Below are 14,569 nucleotides of genomic sequence, written 5' to 3'. Positions count from 1 at the left end.
TGAGAGGCAGCCTGGCGGGGTAAGGAGATATACAGTGCTGGGGTGAGGGTGGCCATCTTAAGCTGGGCTGTGTGGCTCCAATCTGACCTGGGATGAGTGGGTATGGGTGTGAAAAGTCCTCATTGTAAGCATGACACAAAAGGTCCATTGCATGATTCAACAAGTATTTGTTGAGTACTTGCTATGACACGGGAGCAAGGACATGGGCTCTGACATCAGACAGATTCAAGTTCAAAATCAAATCACCCTCAGCCACATTCTCACAGTGTGATCTTGTACAATCCACTTAACCTCTATGGACATTGTGTATAAAACGATATCGACATCACAAGATTGGTGTGAAGATTAAATGAGTGATGAGAGTAAGAGAAGGTCTAGCACATAGTAAGAGATCTATCACTGATGTTGTCATTGCCTTTAGTATTATTGTGGGTGTCCCAAGTTGGTGGACAGCTCTCCTCTATGCAGTGATGCAGGGATCCAGGCTCTATCTTCTCATGGCTCTGCCACCTCCGGGCCTCAGAATCCCTTCTATTAAAGCAGAAGGAAACAGTCAGAAAGACTGCAAGGGAGGTAGACCAGCCATGGAAGGGGCCCCGTCAATTGTTTTGCACTTTCCATTAGACAGAGCTCAGATATGTGGCCATACCCACCTGCAAAGGCCTCTAGGAGATGTAGTCTAACTCTGTGCCCAGGAGGAGGAGGGAATGGTTCTTGGTGACAGTCTCTGTCATGAGTACTTTCTTAGGCACTTGGGACATCACAGTGAATATGGCACAGCCCCTGCCATCATGGCCTCATGTTCCAGTTGAGGAAACAAATGAGTTAATAGATTCCTCTAGAGTAGTTATGGCGAAACTTTTGAGGTGGGTGTGTCAGCATTTTTAAAAACCCTAAGTTAACTCTGGTGCCATGTCACATATAGAAATTTTTTGATATTTGAAACCATAGCAAAACAAAGACTTATATTTTTGATATTTATTTTATATATTTAAATGCCATTTAACAAAGAAAAATCAACCCAAAAAATGAGTTTGTGTATCACCTCTGACATGCGTGTCATAGGTTTGCCATCACTGCTCTAGAGCATCATTGTGCTGGGACAGGAGAAGCACAGGATGCTTTAAGAGACAGAAGGAAAGGTCTCACTCTGTCTTGGGTGCCATTGATGCCAAATTGTGCAGGGTGGATAGGAATTGACCAGGGGTCGGTGGAGAAAAAGTGCTCCAAAATTGGAAAACAGAATATGCAAAGGCTCAGAGGTGAGAATGAGCATGGCAAACTTAGGGAATCTGCTCCCATAGATCAGAGGGGCTGCAGTTCAGAATTTAAACAGAGCCCTGACCAGTTTGACTCAGTGGATAGAGCGTCGGCCTGCGGACTGAAGGGTCCCAGGTTTGATTCTGGTCAAGGGCATGTGCCTTGGTTGCGGGCACATCCCCAGTGGGGGGTGTGCGGGAGGCAGCTGATCAGTGTTTCTCTCTCATTGATGTTTCTAGCTCTCTATCCCTCTCCCTTCCTCTCTGTAAAAAGTCAATAAAATATATTTTTTAAACAAACAAACAAACAAAAAAACACAGAAGAGTAAAGGTTGATGAGGGAAGAGGGCAAGGCAGGAACCAGTAGACTGAAAGCCACAAATGTGGGCCAGGACACCTGAACACCGAGGTCTAGTACAAGTCTTTCTTCTGAGCTTTCTCTGAACTACCTCCAGGCTGGACAGAGCAGTGAGCATGGGGGCTGGTGTTCTCTCTTGTAGATAAGAACCGCTGGGAGGAGCCTGGCCAAAGGCTCTACAATGTGGAGGCCACATCCTATGCCCTGTTGGCTCTGCTGCTGCTCAAAGACTTTGACTCTATACCTCCTGTTGTGCGCTGGCTCAACGAGCAGAGATACTACGGAGGTGGCTATGGCTCCACCCAGGCAAGTGGTCCCACATCCCCCAGGCAAATGCATCCTTACTTCCTCTGGCCTGAATGGCCTCCCAAATAAGATGCTGAGACCAAGAGAGGCAGTTGATTGGAATGAAGTTGAAATATCAGGTTTTGGTTTTTGTTGCAAATCTGTCTATGGATTCTACACTAAATTCTGGATGCCTCAAGCTGCATTTTGAGACTCCCTTTCCCTCCTGGTGTCCAGATCATGTTCTCAAGGCCCAGGTTCAGGGGTGAACCTCTCTCTGATGGGTTCTAGACCATGTTTCTAGGTCCACCAGGCGTTCCATCTTACTTTGTTTCACTGGTGGGTTCTAGACCAATTCTCAATTATTATAGGGAATCATCAACTCCATCTCTCCCTCTGGGTGATTCTAGACCATGCACTCAGTTCCACGAGGCTCCCAGAGTTACCTTGTCTTACTGTGGATTCTAGACCATGGTCTCAGTTTTCTAGAGTCTTATCAAAGCCTGCTCTCTTTCAGCTGGGTTCTAGACCATGGTTGCAGCAACCTCAAGTCTAAAAAGCTCAGGCTTAAGTTTGATCCCCTTTCTCTCTGGTGGCATTGTCAGGTATTTAAGAAATACTCATCCAAGGATATGTTTCTTGATTTGAGAGAGAGAGGGAGTGAGAGAGAAAAAACACACACATTGATGTGAGAAACATCAATGGATTACTTCCCGTATGTGTCTTGACTGGGGATGGAATCTGCAACCTTTTGATGCATGAGCGAATGATCCAACCAACTGAGCCACTGGGCCAGGACTCAGTGTGATTTTTGGATTCTACATTATATGCTTAGTTGTCCCCAGGTTCCAATTTTATTATTTGTTCACAAATGGGCTCTAGATACATTCTCGGTGTCTGTGAACCCTGTGTTAGTCTCTCTTCTCTGGATGGGTCTAGACCACATTCTCGGTGTACTAGACCTTCAGTCATTTTGGTTTTGTTGTTGTTGTTTTGTAGCAGCTGTTGGCAATTTTTTATTGTATTTACTTTAAAATATATTTTTATTGTTGATAGTATTACACATATCTGCACCCCCCCATTTCCCTTCTCCTCCCAGCCCCTACCCACCCACCCCCAAGTCTTCACTACCTTATTGCAACTGGCCATGGGCTAGGCATATTAGACCTTCAGTCTTATGCCTGCTCTTTCTCATGTATCTAGACATGCTCAGTGTCTCCACACTCTGGTGTAAGCCTCTGTCCCTTGGAGAATTCTAGGAGATGTCCTCAGTGTTTAATGACTCCCCATCTTACCCTTGTGCCCTCTGGTCCCTTCTAGGTCACAGTCTTAGTGTCACCAAGCACTAGACTGAGCCTCTCTCACTGAGAGAGTTCTAGAACATGTCCTCAGTATATAACACCCCCCATTCTTATTCTCACCCCCTCTGGTGCATATTAGGCTACAGTCTCAATGGCCCAGCTCTAAGCTGAAACTTTTCATCCCCCAGCAGGTTCTGACTGCTTTCTCAGTCTCTCACATCACCCTCTTCTTCTCTCATGGGTTCTAGGCCACTTTCATGGTGTTCCAAGCCTTGGCCCAATACCAGAGGGATGTCCCTGACCATGAGGATCTGAATCTGGAGGTGTCCATTAAACTGCCCAGCCGCAGCTCTTCGGTCACGCACCGCATCCTCTGGGAATCCGCTAGCCTCCTGCGATCAGAAACGGTACAGCTGCTTGGCCAAACCCTCCTCGCTCTCATCCTCCAGCCAGTCAGAGTCTGCAGGAGGCAGGAGAGAGGGCAGGTGACCATTGCAGCCAGGGGAAGGCTTGGTTCCCAACACCTTCTCTTCTCTCCCCACTCCCTGCAGACCATGGAAAATGAGAACTTCACATTAACAGCTAAAGGGAAAGGACAAGGCACCTTGTCGGTAAGGATGGGAGCCCACATCTGCTTTGCTCATCACCTTCCCAAGTCAAGTTTGCTGACACCTCATCTCCCCTCTCAACTCTCCAGGTGGTGACAATGTACCAGGCCAAGATCAAAGGCGGAACCTCTTGCAATAAGTTCAGTCTCAAGGTTATCCTGCGACCAGCCCCTGAAGGTAGAAGGAATAAAGACCCTATCTGTCACCCTTCCCCCACTGCCATTCTAGTGTCTGCCCTGCTCCTGAATCAGGACCCAGCCCTCCATCCTTCTGTCCTCTATGTTTCTAGTGAAGAAGCCTCAGGACGCCAAGAGCACCATGTTACTCAACATCTGTACCAGGTAAGAGATGGGTCACTGGGGTTCATCTCGCTCCTCCCTCTGTCTCTAGCAAGACTTCCTGTAAATAATATCCGAGGTACCTACTAGCCTCTGGGGATGTGTTGTGTGCTTAGTACTGTGCTGAGCACTCTCCAGAAAGTAGACAGCACAGCATGGTGGTGTGAGACTACCCGTGACCACATAAGCTGAGACTGTGAAAAGTGATGTTGATAATCAACAAGGAGGATTACAGCTGTTACAGGAATTTTCCATTATTCTTATTTTTAAATTTTTATTTCTTTCAGAGAGGAATGGAGATGGGGAAACATAGAAACATCAATGATGAGAATCATTCATTGGCTGCCCTCTGTACTCCCCCTACTGGGGATAGAGCCCTCATGTGCCCTGACCAGGAATCAAACCGTAACCTCCTGGTTGAGCCACACGGGCCGAGCTTGCATTAATTTTTTTTATCACAACATTGAAAACTCTCATATTTCCAGTTATAAAAGTATAGAGTAATGAAAAGTATAGTTAAGATGGGTATTTTTTTTAGTACACTGTAATTTAAAACATCAGAACATTGTAGCCTAGCTGGTTTGGCACAGTGGATAGACCTTTGGCCTGCTGACTAAAGGGTCCCAGCTTTGATTCAGACCAAAGGCACATGCCCTGATTGCAGGCTCAATTCCCCCAGTAGGGAGCGTGCAGGAGGCAACCAATCAATTATTCACACCCTTTGTTGATATTTCTATCAATCTATATCTCTCCCTTCCTCTCTGAAATCAATTAAAAAGTAACGTGTCAGGACATTGAGATTGAAGATGGTTTTGATTTTTTGTGAAGCACTCATCCAAAGCCCTGTGGTTTGAATAGTACCTCTATTCTTCTCTGTAGCACAGTGGTTCTCAACCTTCCTAATGCCACCACCCTTTAATACAGTCCTCATGCTGTGTTGACCCCCAACCATAAAATTATTTTCGTTACTACTTCATAACTGTAATTTTGCTACTGTTATGAATTGTAATGTAAATATCTGATATGCAGGATGTATTTTATTGTTATAGATTGAACATAATTGAAGCACAGTGATTAATCACAAAAACAATAGGTAATTATATATGTGTTTTCTAATGGTCTTAGGCAACCCCTGTGAAAGGGTCGTTCGACCCCCAAAGGGGTCGCGACCCACAGGTTGAGAACCGCTGCTGTAGCACTTATGATATGGAGCAAGCATTTGTTCTATGATGCTGTGAAGTGTCGTGTTCCTTCTAAGTTTAGGTCAACTTCCCACAGGTAATCCTCTGTGCTTTCGATGTCACGAGGTATTTAAGAGTTCCATTCCTTCACCGTGAAATGTTTTCCAGTGTCACCTCCTCTGGGACATCATTTTTGGCCACAACCACTTTCTTCATTTATGTTGACGCCCTGCCTTCACTAAGTGCCTCTGCCCCCATGATGGTCTCTCCAAGGGCAGCAGGTCCACATTCCACCATCTGCTGTTTGTTCTCTGGCTCCATTTAGGTGCTGCTGAAATTTCACTCCCAGTGTTACCACTCTCATTTCTGTGCTGCACTTTCATCTTTGCGGCGATTCCCTTTCAATGATCCATTTTGGTGAAATCTCACATGGTTTTTTTTTTACTGAGAGAGAAGGAAGTAACACAACCACACACGTGGCTTGAATGACGGGTGCTCGGTGACCCATCACTGACAGACTTTGGAATAAGTGACGTGATTGGTCATTGATTGTAATACTCACTTGTTTACATAGTGGTGGGTGGACTGAAGAGCTGGCAACTAGATTTGTCCTTTAGGCATTTGCTTATTAATATATTGTGGTACTGGAATTAGACCGTGTTGCTGAGGGACTGGTGTTATTGAACTAGACCGTGATAATGGAATCATGCAAAGTGAGACCTGCCTGCACTCTTATCTTCATTTTCTAGAAGAAATGAGGTTTGAAGAGGTGAAGTGACTCATCAAATGTGACATAGAGCTGGGATGTGAACCCATGTAGTTGGGCTTCAGAGGCTGAGCAGTTAGTTGCCTTAACCATTACACACCTTTCCTTTATTCCCCTTGGGGAGTGTTTCCTAAGATCTGACATCCTCTATGCTGCTGTGTGGGAACCAGAAGCCTCTCTCACTGATCAAACCCCGTTGTCTCTGGCCTAACCCCACCTGGGACTTAAACCCTCTCTCCCTGCCCCATCCAGGTACCTGGGAGACCAGGATGCCACTATGTCCATCCTGGATATATCCATGATGACTGGCTTTGCTCCTGACATTGCTGACCTCAAGCAGGTGTGAAAATCCTGGGCTCAGGGGCTAGGATTGGTGGGAAGGAGCCTGGGGCCTGGCAGAGGCTGAGGGAAGGACGGGATTTTCACAAGCTCGTCCCTTCTCCAGCTGGCCAGTGGCACTGACACGTACATCTCAAAGTTTGAGCTGGACAACAAGGCCTTCTCCAACAAGAACACCCTCATCATCTACCTGAACAAGGTGAGGCTTCCATTGGGACCTTGACCCATATGTGGCTGGCCTTTTCCTTCTCTATTGGTCTTTGTCTTAGAGTCCTCTGCTTGATCCATTCCTTCTAGAAAAAAAAGAGGATTGATAGTGCATGAGATGGGTTTTAAATTTGTTTTCATTTTCATTTTTGTACTTTTAATTTTTTAAGGAGTCCCAACCCTACAGAGATATTGTAGAGAAGTATAAAAAGTTCCATATACCCTTTACCCAGATTCATTAATTGTTAGCAATTTCCTCCAAGTATACATGTCTATCACATATACATACACGTCTGTCTTCCGTCCTCCCTTCCTTTCTTTCTTTCTCATTTATTTTCCCAGATTTATTGAGATATAATTGGCATATCACATTGGATAAGTTTAAGGTATACAATGCAATGATTGGATATATGTATATTGGAAAATGATGAACACAGTAAGGTTAGTTAGCACATGTACAACCTCATAGTTTTAACGTGTGTGTGTGGTGATAACTTTTAAGATTTACTATATTAGCAGCTTTCAAATATGCAGTGCAGTATTGATAACCATGGGATGTTTTTAGGGGCACAGATAGCAATCCGTTGGCCAGAATTCAATTTCATGGTCACACCAAATGGAAACGGAGGCTGAGAAGTGTAATCTGGCCATGAGCCTTGGAGAAAAAGAAAATAGATTTGTTGACCTGCTCATTAATCTTTGTCACTTCTCACCCACCCATCCTCTCCACGCAGATCCCTCTTGGTCGCCTGTTTCTCTTTTTGCTGGACTCCCACACACTGACTCACCTCCTGCTTTTCCCAGATTTCACACAATCAAGAGGACTGTGTATCCTTCAAAGTTCACCAGTTCTTTAATGTGGGGCTCATCCAGCCGGGGGCAGTCAAGGTGTACTCCTATTACAACCCGGGTGAGCAGCCAACCTCGGGGCTGGGGTCTGAGGATACCAAGGTTCTATAAGATGGGGGTCCCAGGGCTTGGTGATTGGGGACCTGGGAGTCCCAGGGTTCAGGACCTAGCATCCCCAGGTCTGAGGGACTGGAGTTGGGAACTGAGCCCACAGGCATGGTCTTGGGTGGAGTCCTTAGCTCTCTGATGCCTCCCACTCCCTCTGCCCACAGATGAGACTTGTACCCAGTTCTACCACCCGGAGAAGGAAGATGGAATGCTGAGCAAAATCTGCCACAATGAAATATGCCGCTGTGCTGAGGGTGGGTGCACAGGAGCCAGGAAGTGGCAGGCAACGCACACATAATACCTCTCACACACACACCTTCCATGGCAGTGATGCAAGGGGCCCCAAAAGCCCACACCCACAGGATACCAAGAGGGATGGGCCTAGGGCTGACCACACCCATGGGTGGCGGGCCCTGGGTGAGAAGTGGAGCTTAGATCATGTCCCCTGCTCACCCATCCCGCAGAGAACTGCTTCATGCAACATTCAGAGGACCAGGTCACCCCAGACGACCGGGAGGACAAGGCCTGTGAGCCTGGAGTGGACTATGGTGAGGAACAGGTGGGGAGACACACGTGCAAGTGTGATTGTGTGTGAGTGATGGTGTGTGTGGCTGTGGTTGTGTGGGTGAGACTATGTGATGGCAGGTGTGGTCATGGTTGTGTGTGTGTGACTGACTGTGAGTGGCCACAGGTTCATGTGTTTCAGGCTATGGTTGTCGGTGACTAGTGTGTGTGTTATTAGAGGCCATGCTTGATGGGGAACCATGGCTATGACTGGGCTGGTTTCGTGCAAGAGTGTGAACAAATGAGGTTGTGAGTGTCTGTGAGAGTGTGGTTGTAAATAGCCATGATGGTGTGAGATGTTGACAGTGGATAGGCATAGTTGTCCCTATGTATACCATGAGTTGTGAGTGGCTATAATTGTGTGCAAGGCTGTAGGTGACTATGTGTGAGATGGTGTTGTGAGTGACTGTGACCATATGAGGCTGTGTGTAAGAGATGGTGGTTGCAGGTGACAGTGTACAGGAGTAACTGTCCTTGTGTATGGGATGAGTTGTGGGCGGCTGTAACTGTGCACATGGCTGTGGGTGACTATGTGAGATGGTGGTTGTATGACCCTGTGTGGCTGCATGTGGCTGCTTGGGAAGCCATGTACCCAGGTGCCCTTACAGGTAAGCTGCCCTGCTATCAAGCCTGCTTATGACCCATGCTGGTCCTTCCCCCCCACCCCCCGACTGTCCCCACCCGGCAGTGTACAAGACCAGCCTGCTCAGGAAGGAGCTGTCCGATGATTATGACGAGTACATATTGGTCATCAAGCAGATCATCAAATCAGGTCAGCCCTGGGCTGCTGTCTGTCTTTCTGCCTTCCCCTCCCTTCTCCTGCCTCCTCCACCCCAGCTCAGCGTCGTTCTCTCTCCTCCAGGCACCGACAAGGTGCAGCCTGAACAGGAGCGCAGGTTCATCAGCCATGTCAACTGCAGAGCAGCCCTGAAGTTGCAGGAGGGGAAACACTACCTCATATGGGGCCCCTCCTCAGACCTGTGGGGAGAGAAATCCAAGTGAGTGCCCAGCCTGCACATGTGTGTGCTTGCCCCATCCACCCTTCCAGGGCCTCTCCTGACCTGCCGTGTGTCCCTCTTCCCCAGCATCAAGTATATCATCAGGAAGGACACCTGGGTAGAGCTGTGGCCTGAAGCGGACGAATGCCAAGACGATGAGAACAAGAAGCTGTGCAGGGACCTGGCCAGCTTCAGAGAGAACATGATCATCTTCGGCTGTCCCAACTGAGCCCCCCGCCGGGGCGCCCCCCCCCAATAAAGCTTCAGTTGTATTCCATGTGATCAACCAAAGTCTGGAGGTGTTTGTGAGATGGAAAGCAACAGCTCTGTTCCCTAGCTGCCTCACCTGCATCTCAGCTCAGTTCTTACTAGAAATCCCCAAGAATCTCATTTGCATTCTCGCCTGTGCACTTATGCCCTCACCATCCTCACCTGAAGCTCACCGCCCCCTCACATGAGTTCTCACCTACTTGCTTACTTGCCTTCTCTAGCATCCTCACCTGAATTTTTCCCGCATTCTCATGAGAATCTTTACCTCCTTTCTTACCTGCATCCTCAACTACATCCACCTGCATTTTTTTGCATCCTCACCTGGCCCCCACCCACATGTCTGTCCGTAAACTTACCCGTATCTTTACTTATATTTTCACCTGCATCCGCACCTGTTCTCATACTCCTCATTCACAGCTCACTATCTCCAATGGCATTCTCACCTGCATTCCCTTTTGTCCTCTAGGCTCACCTCCCAGTTACCTCTTTCTAGATGGGCCTGAGCAGGCTCCTCCATGCTTCTGAAGGAGCCAGTGGGGAGGCTCTGCCCAGGAAGGGGCGGAAAGGGGCAGGCAGGGTGATATTTCTGGTGGGGGAGCCTGAGTGAGTGAGGTGAAGGCATGGGTCAGCAGTTGAGGAGACAGTGCTGGGGCTGTTGCAGTCACAGCATCACCAGAACTGAGTGGGGTGGTGGGGTGGGGATGACAGCCACCAGCTTGAGTGGAACTACTGGTTGCAAAGTGAAACTGGGACTCCAAAGGCCTCATCTAGTATCTAGATCCTTAAAGACCATTGAGGGTGGAACCCAAGCACAGGGTTCTGGATCCCGTTGTCATGGAAAAAACCCTACAGCCTGGAAGTCACCCCAGCAGAGCCACTTGACTCTATAAACCCCCACCTCCCACTTCCAGGATGGTGGGGGAACACATTCACAGCCCACCCCTGCTTCCTCCAGCCCCCACTTGCCACAGACTTCCATGGAGAGGAGACACAAGGACCCTTATCACTCACTAGGTGTCCCAGCTGACATCTGCCTGCTGCCTCCTCCCCCGATGTCCGTCTTCTCATTTCTTTTCTTGCCTGTTTCCCCTTTCTCTGGCCCTGGGTCCGTTGTCCTCATTTCTTTAACACCTGGGGTTGACTGCTGCTTGAGCACCTATGGTTCTAGGCTGTGAACATTCTGAAGACAGCAGAGAGTTGATTTCAGGCAGCGAGGAAAGGAGAGCAGGGCAACGTGAGCAGGCCTGGCTGTGATGGGGCCACCAGTAAAGGTCTTTTACATGAGGGTGGTGCATGTCCTGTGTGAACTTAGCCAGGCCACGGAGACCAGCCGTTTGGTGAAACACCAGCTAAATGTAGCAAGGAAGGTATTTTAAAAACGGATTCACATCTATTGTCAGTTGACCTTAGCCCAGCCAGTGTGGCTCAGTGCTTGGGCATTGACCTTCAAACCAGGAAGTCACAGCTTGATTCCAGTAAGGGCACATGCAGCTCAATTCCCAGTAGGGGGCATGCGGGAGGCAGCTGACTAATGATTCTCTCTCATCACTGATGTTTCTATTTTTCCCTATCCCTTCTTCTCTGAAATTATATATATACTAGAGGCCTGGTGCACAAAAATTTGTGCACTCGGGGGTGAAGGGGGGGTCCCTCAGCCCGGCCTGTGCCCTCTCACAGTCTGGGACCCCTCGGGAGATAACAACCTGCTGGCTTAGGCCTGCTTGCGGGTGACAGAGGGCAGGCCCAATCCCTAGGTGCAGCCCCTGGTCGGGCTCGGAGCAGGGCTGTTTGGGGAGTTGGGGTGCCGCCCCGTCATGCACAGAGCAGGGCCCATCAGGGGGTTGGGGAGCTCCCCCCTGTCACGCACAGAGCAGGGCCCATCAGGGGGTTGGGGAGCTCCCCCCCTGTCACGCTCAGAGCAGGGCCCATCAGGGGGTTGAGGAGCTCCCTCCTGTCACTCACAGAGTAGGGCCAATAGGGGAGTTAGGGCTCCTTCCTTTTTATTGCTGAGTGATATTCCATTGTCTGGATGGACCACATTTTGTTTGTTCACTCATTTCTTGATGGGCATGTAGGTTGTTACCATGTCTTTGCTTTTGTAAATAATGCTTCAGTGAACATGGAAGTATAGATATCTCATCAAGATCTTGGTTTCAATTTTTTGAGTTTATACCCAGAAGAAGGATTGATTGATGGTAAGGTTGGAGGAATATACATACTGTTTTCCATTGTAGCTGCATCATTTTGCATTCCCACCAAGAGTGCACAAGAGTTTTAACCTCTCCACATCCTCAACAATACCTGTTATCCTTTGTGTTTAAAATATATATATTTCAGGGAAAGGGAGAGGGAGAAAGAGATAGAAACATCAATGATGAGAGAGAATCATTGATTGGCTGCCTCCTGCATGCCCCAAATGGGGATCGAGCCTGCAACCCAGGCATGTGCCCTGACCAGGAATCGAACTGTGATTTCCTGGTTCTTACACCAATACTCATCCACTGAGCCAAGCCTGCAGGCCTGGCTGTTGTTGTTTTTTATAATAGCCATCCTAGCAGGTGTGAAGTGATATCTCACTGTGGTTTTGATTTGCATTTGCCTGAAGGTTAGTGATGTTGAGCACCTTTTTCTATGCCTACTGGCACTTGTATATATTTTTGGGTGCATGATAATATTTTTCTCTTTTTATTACTTTATTATCTATTTATTTATTCATCATTTACTTTATTGGGGTAACATCGGTTAATAAAAGTACATAAGTTTCAGGTGTACACTTCTATAATACATCATCCGTATATTGTATTGTGTGTTCACCACCCCAAGTCAAGTCTCCTTCCATCACTATTTGTCCTCTCTTTACCCTGTTCTACCGCCTCCCACCCCTCTTGCTAATATTTTCATTATAACTTTTGCATATGAGTTTGTGAAGGAAATTGAGGCTTTCTCATAAGTGCCTTTTTGTGCATTTATGTTGGGTATATATCTAGGGGTGCATTAGCCTATGCTCAATCTTCAAGAAGAAGAACAAAATAGAGTTACTCTGGCACTGTCTGGTGTTGCTCAGTGGTGAGAGTGTTGATCTACACACCGAAGAGTGGCAGGTTTGATTCCTGGTCAAGGGCACGGACCTGGGTTACAGGGCTGATCATCGGTCCTAGTTGGGGAGTATATAGGAGCCAACCAATCAATGTTCTCTCCCTCTCTCTCTCTTTCTCTCTCTCTCTCTCTCTCTCTCTCCCCCCTCCACCTCCTTCCCTCCCTTCCACTCTCTCTAAAAAAATCAATAGAAAAAATATCCTCAGGCAAGAATTAACAAAAAAATAAAAATTAAAAATATATATTACTCTACCAGATATGAAGACATGTTATATAGAGTAATTTAGAAAGTGTTGTTAGTGCAAGAAGGGACTACAGCCAGGTAGAATGTAAATGTATAAGTGAAAGGTAAGAGAATATTTATCTATGTTATGGTAAGTAAAGATTTTTAACATAAAAAAAACTAAATATAAAGAAAAGTATTATTAAATTAAGTATTATTGCTAGATTACATTTAAATTAAGATATTTTACAAAAGGCACCAGTTCAGTGAACAAAAAGGTAATGCACAGGGTGAGAAAAAATATTTTGCAAAAATATAATTGACAAAGGGCTCATTTCCAGAGTAAATAAAGAATTCCTATAAATCGAAAATAAAAAGATACGAAACAATGCTTCACATAAAACAATAAGCAAACAATAAACATGAAAGAGTGCTCAACCATACTACCCATCAAGAAAATGCAATTAAAATCACATGGGGATCTCATTATAGAACAGCTAGAATTTAAGACTGCTATAATAGAAAGCAACAGAAATTCTCACATTTGACTTGTGAAGATGAGATCATAACGACTGCTTTGGAAACTGGTATTATCTAATAAAGAGAGGGACAGAGGCAGGGAGGGAGGGGGATAGCAAGAAAGAAGGGGAGGGGAGAGAGACAACTCAAATTACCAAAATCAGAAATGAAAATGAGGACATTATTACTAATTTTAAAAAATAAAAAAGGATTATAAGAGAATATTATTAAAAGTTCAATGCCGACAAATTAGATAACCTAGGTAAAAGGGATAGATTCTTAGAAATACAAAATCTACCAAAACTGATTCAAGATGAAATAAAAAATCTGAATCCTAATATATAAAAACCCAGGGTTGCGATGATCACGACTGAAGGCTGACCAACCTGGAAGTCCTTCAGGCAGAGCTGGGTGGACATAGTGACCCAGCACTGACTGCCCCGCTGCAGCCTGGGACCCCGCACTGACTGCCCAGGGGGCTGAGACCCAGAGAGAGACGCAAGGTCTGATCCGCAGCCTAGTCTCAGCTATTGATCAGTACTTGCCACTCTCTTCCTCTCCTTTCTTTTCGCCGGGGGACGGGGGGGGGGCGGGGGGGTTGTTGCCAGCCTTTGGGCCTCCATGGGGACTCAACCCAGCTCTCAGATCAAGCTCGGAGATAGGCCCAGAGATGCTGACAGGCATAGGAACTGACCAATCTGAGCCAAATCTGGGTGCTGTGGGGGCCAATGGCTGCCTAGGAGGTGGAGTGATAGATGCTGACTGGCACAGGAACCAACAAATCAGAACCAAATGTGGTTGTTGGGAAGAACCAATGGCTGCCTAGGAGGAGGAGCTATTGACACTGACTAGCATAGAAACCTACCAATCAGAACCAAAGCTGGGTGCTATGAAGAGCCAATTGCTACCTAGGAGGTGGAGCTTTGATGCTGACAGGCATAAAAACCAACCAATCAGAACCAAATCCGGGTGCTATGGGGGCCAATGCCTGCCTAGCAGGCAGAGCTTTTGAGGCTGATTGGCATAGGAACCAACCAATCAGAACCAAACCTGGGTGCTGTGGGGAGCCAATGGCTGCCTAGGAAGTGGAGCTATTGATGCTGACTGACACAGGAATCAACCAATCAGAACCAAAATCGGTTGCTGGGAAGAACCAATAGCTGCTTAGGAGGCGGAGCTTTTGAAACTGACTGACATAGACATAGACCAATCAGAAGCAAATGTGGGTAGTGAAGAACCAATGGCTGCCTAGGAGGTGGAGTTTCTGACGCTGACTGGCATAGACACCAACCAATCAGAA

At 47.0% G+C, this 14,569-nt stretch overlaps 1 protein-coding gene across 1 annotated transcript in view; it reads left to right on the top strand.

Moving 5' to 3' along the window:
- The window catches only part of LOC102419899 (complement C3-like), a 34,815-nt gene extending 25,425 nt beyond the window's left edge, over nucleotides 1–9,390 (top strand). Inside the window, exons 29-41 of the mRNA XM_023747592.1 lie at nucleotides 1,765–1,923; nucleotides 3,452–3,610; nucleotides 3,755–3,814; nucleotides 3,901–3,988; nucleotides 4,101–4,152; nucleotides 6,349–6,436; nucleotides 6,542–6,634; nucleotides 7,447–7,552; nucleotides 7,764–7,853; nucleotides 8,064–8,147; nucleotides 8,852–8,935; nucleotides 9,026–9,161; nucleotides 9,249–9,390. Coding sequence (XP_023603360.1) covers nucleotides 1,765–1,923; nucleotides 3,452–3,610; nucleotides 3,755–3,814; nucleotides 3,901–3,988; nucleotides 4,101–4,152; nucleotides 6,349–6,436; nucleotides 6,542–6,634; nucleotides 7,447–7,552; nucleotides 7,764–7,853; nucleotides 8,064–8,147; nucleotides 8,852–8,935; nucleotides 9,026–9,161; nucleotides 9,249–9,390 — 1,341 coding nt within the window. The remainder of the gene's footprint in view (nucleotides 1–1,764; nucleotides 1,924–3,451; nucleotides 3,611–3,754; nucleotides 3,815–3,900; nucleotides 3,989–4,100; nucleotides 4,153–6,348; nucleotides 6,437–6,541; nucleotides 6,635–7,446; nucleotides 7,553–7,763; nucleotides 7,854–8,063; nucleotides 8,148–8,851; nucleotides 8,936–9,025; nucleotides 9,162–9,248) is intronic.
- The last annotated feature ends 5,179 nt before the right edge of the window (nucleotides 9,391–14,569 follow it).

Source organism: Myotis lucifugus, unplaced genomic scaffold (assembly GCF_000147115.1).
Source record: "Myotis lucifugus unplaced genomic scaffold, Myoluc2.0 scaffold_921, whole genome shotgun sequence".
NCBI lineage: Eukaryota > Metazoa > Chordata > Mammalia > Chiroptera > Vespertilionidae > Myotis > Myotis lucifugus.
This window is presented reverse-complemented; position numbering and strand designations above follow the sequence as displayed.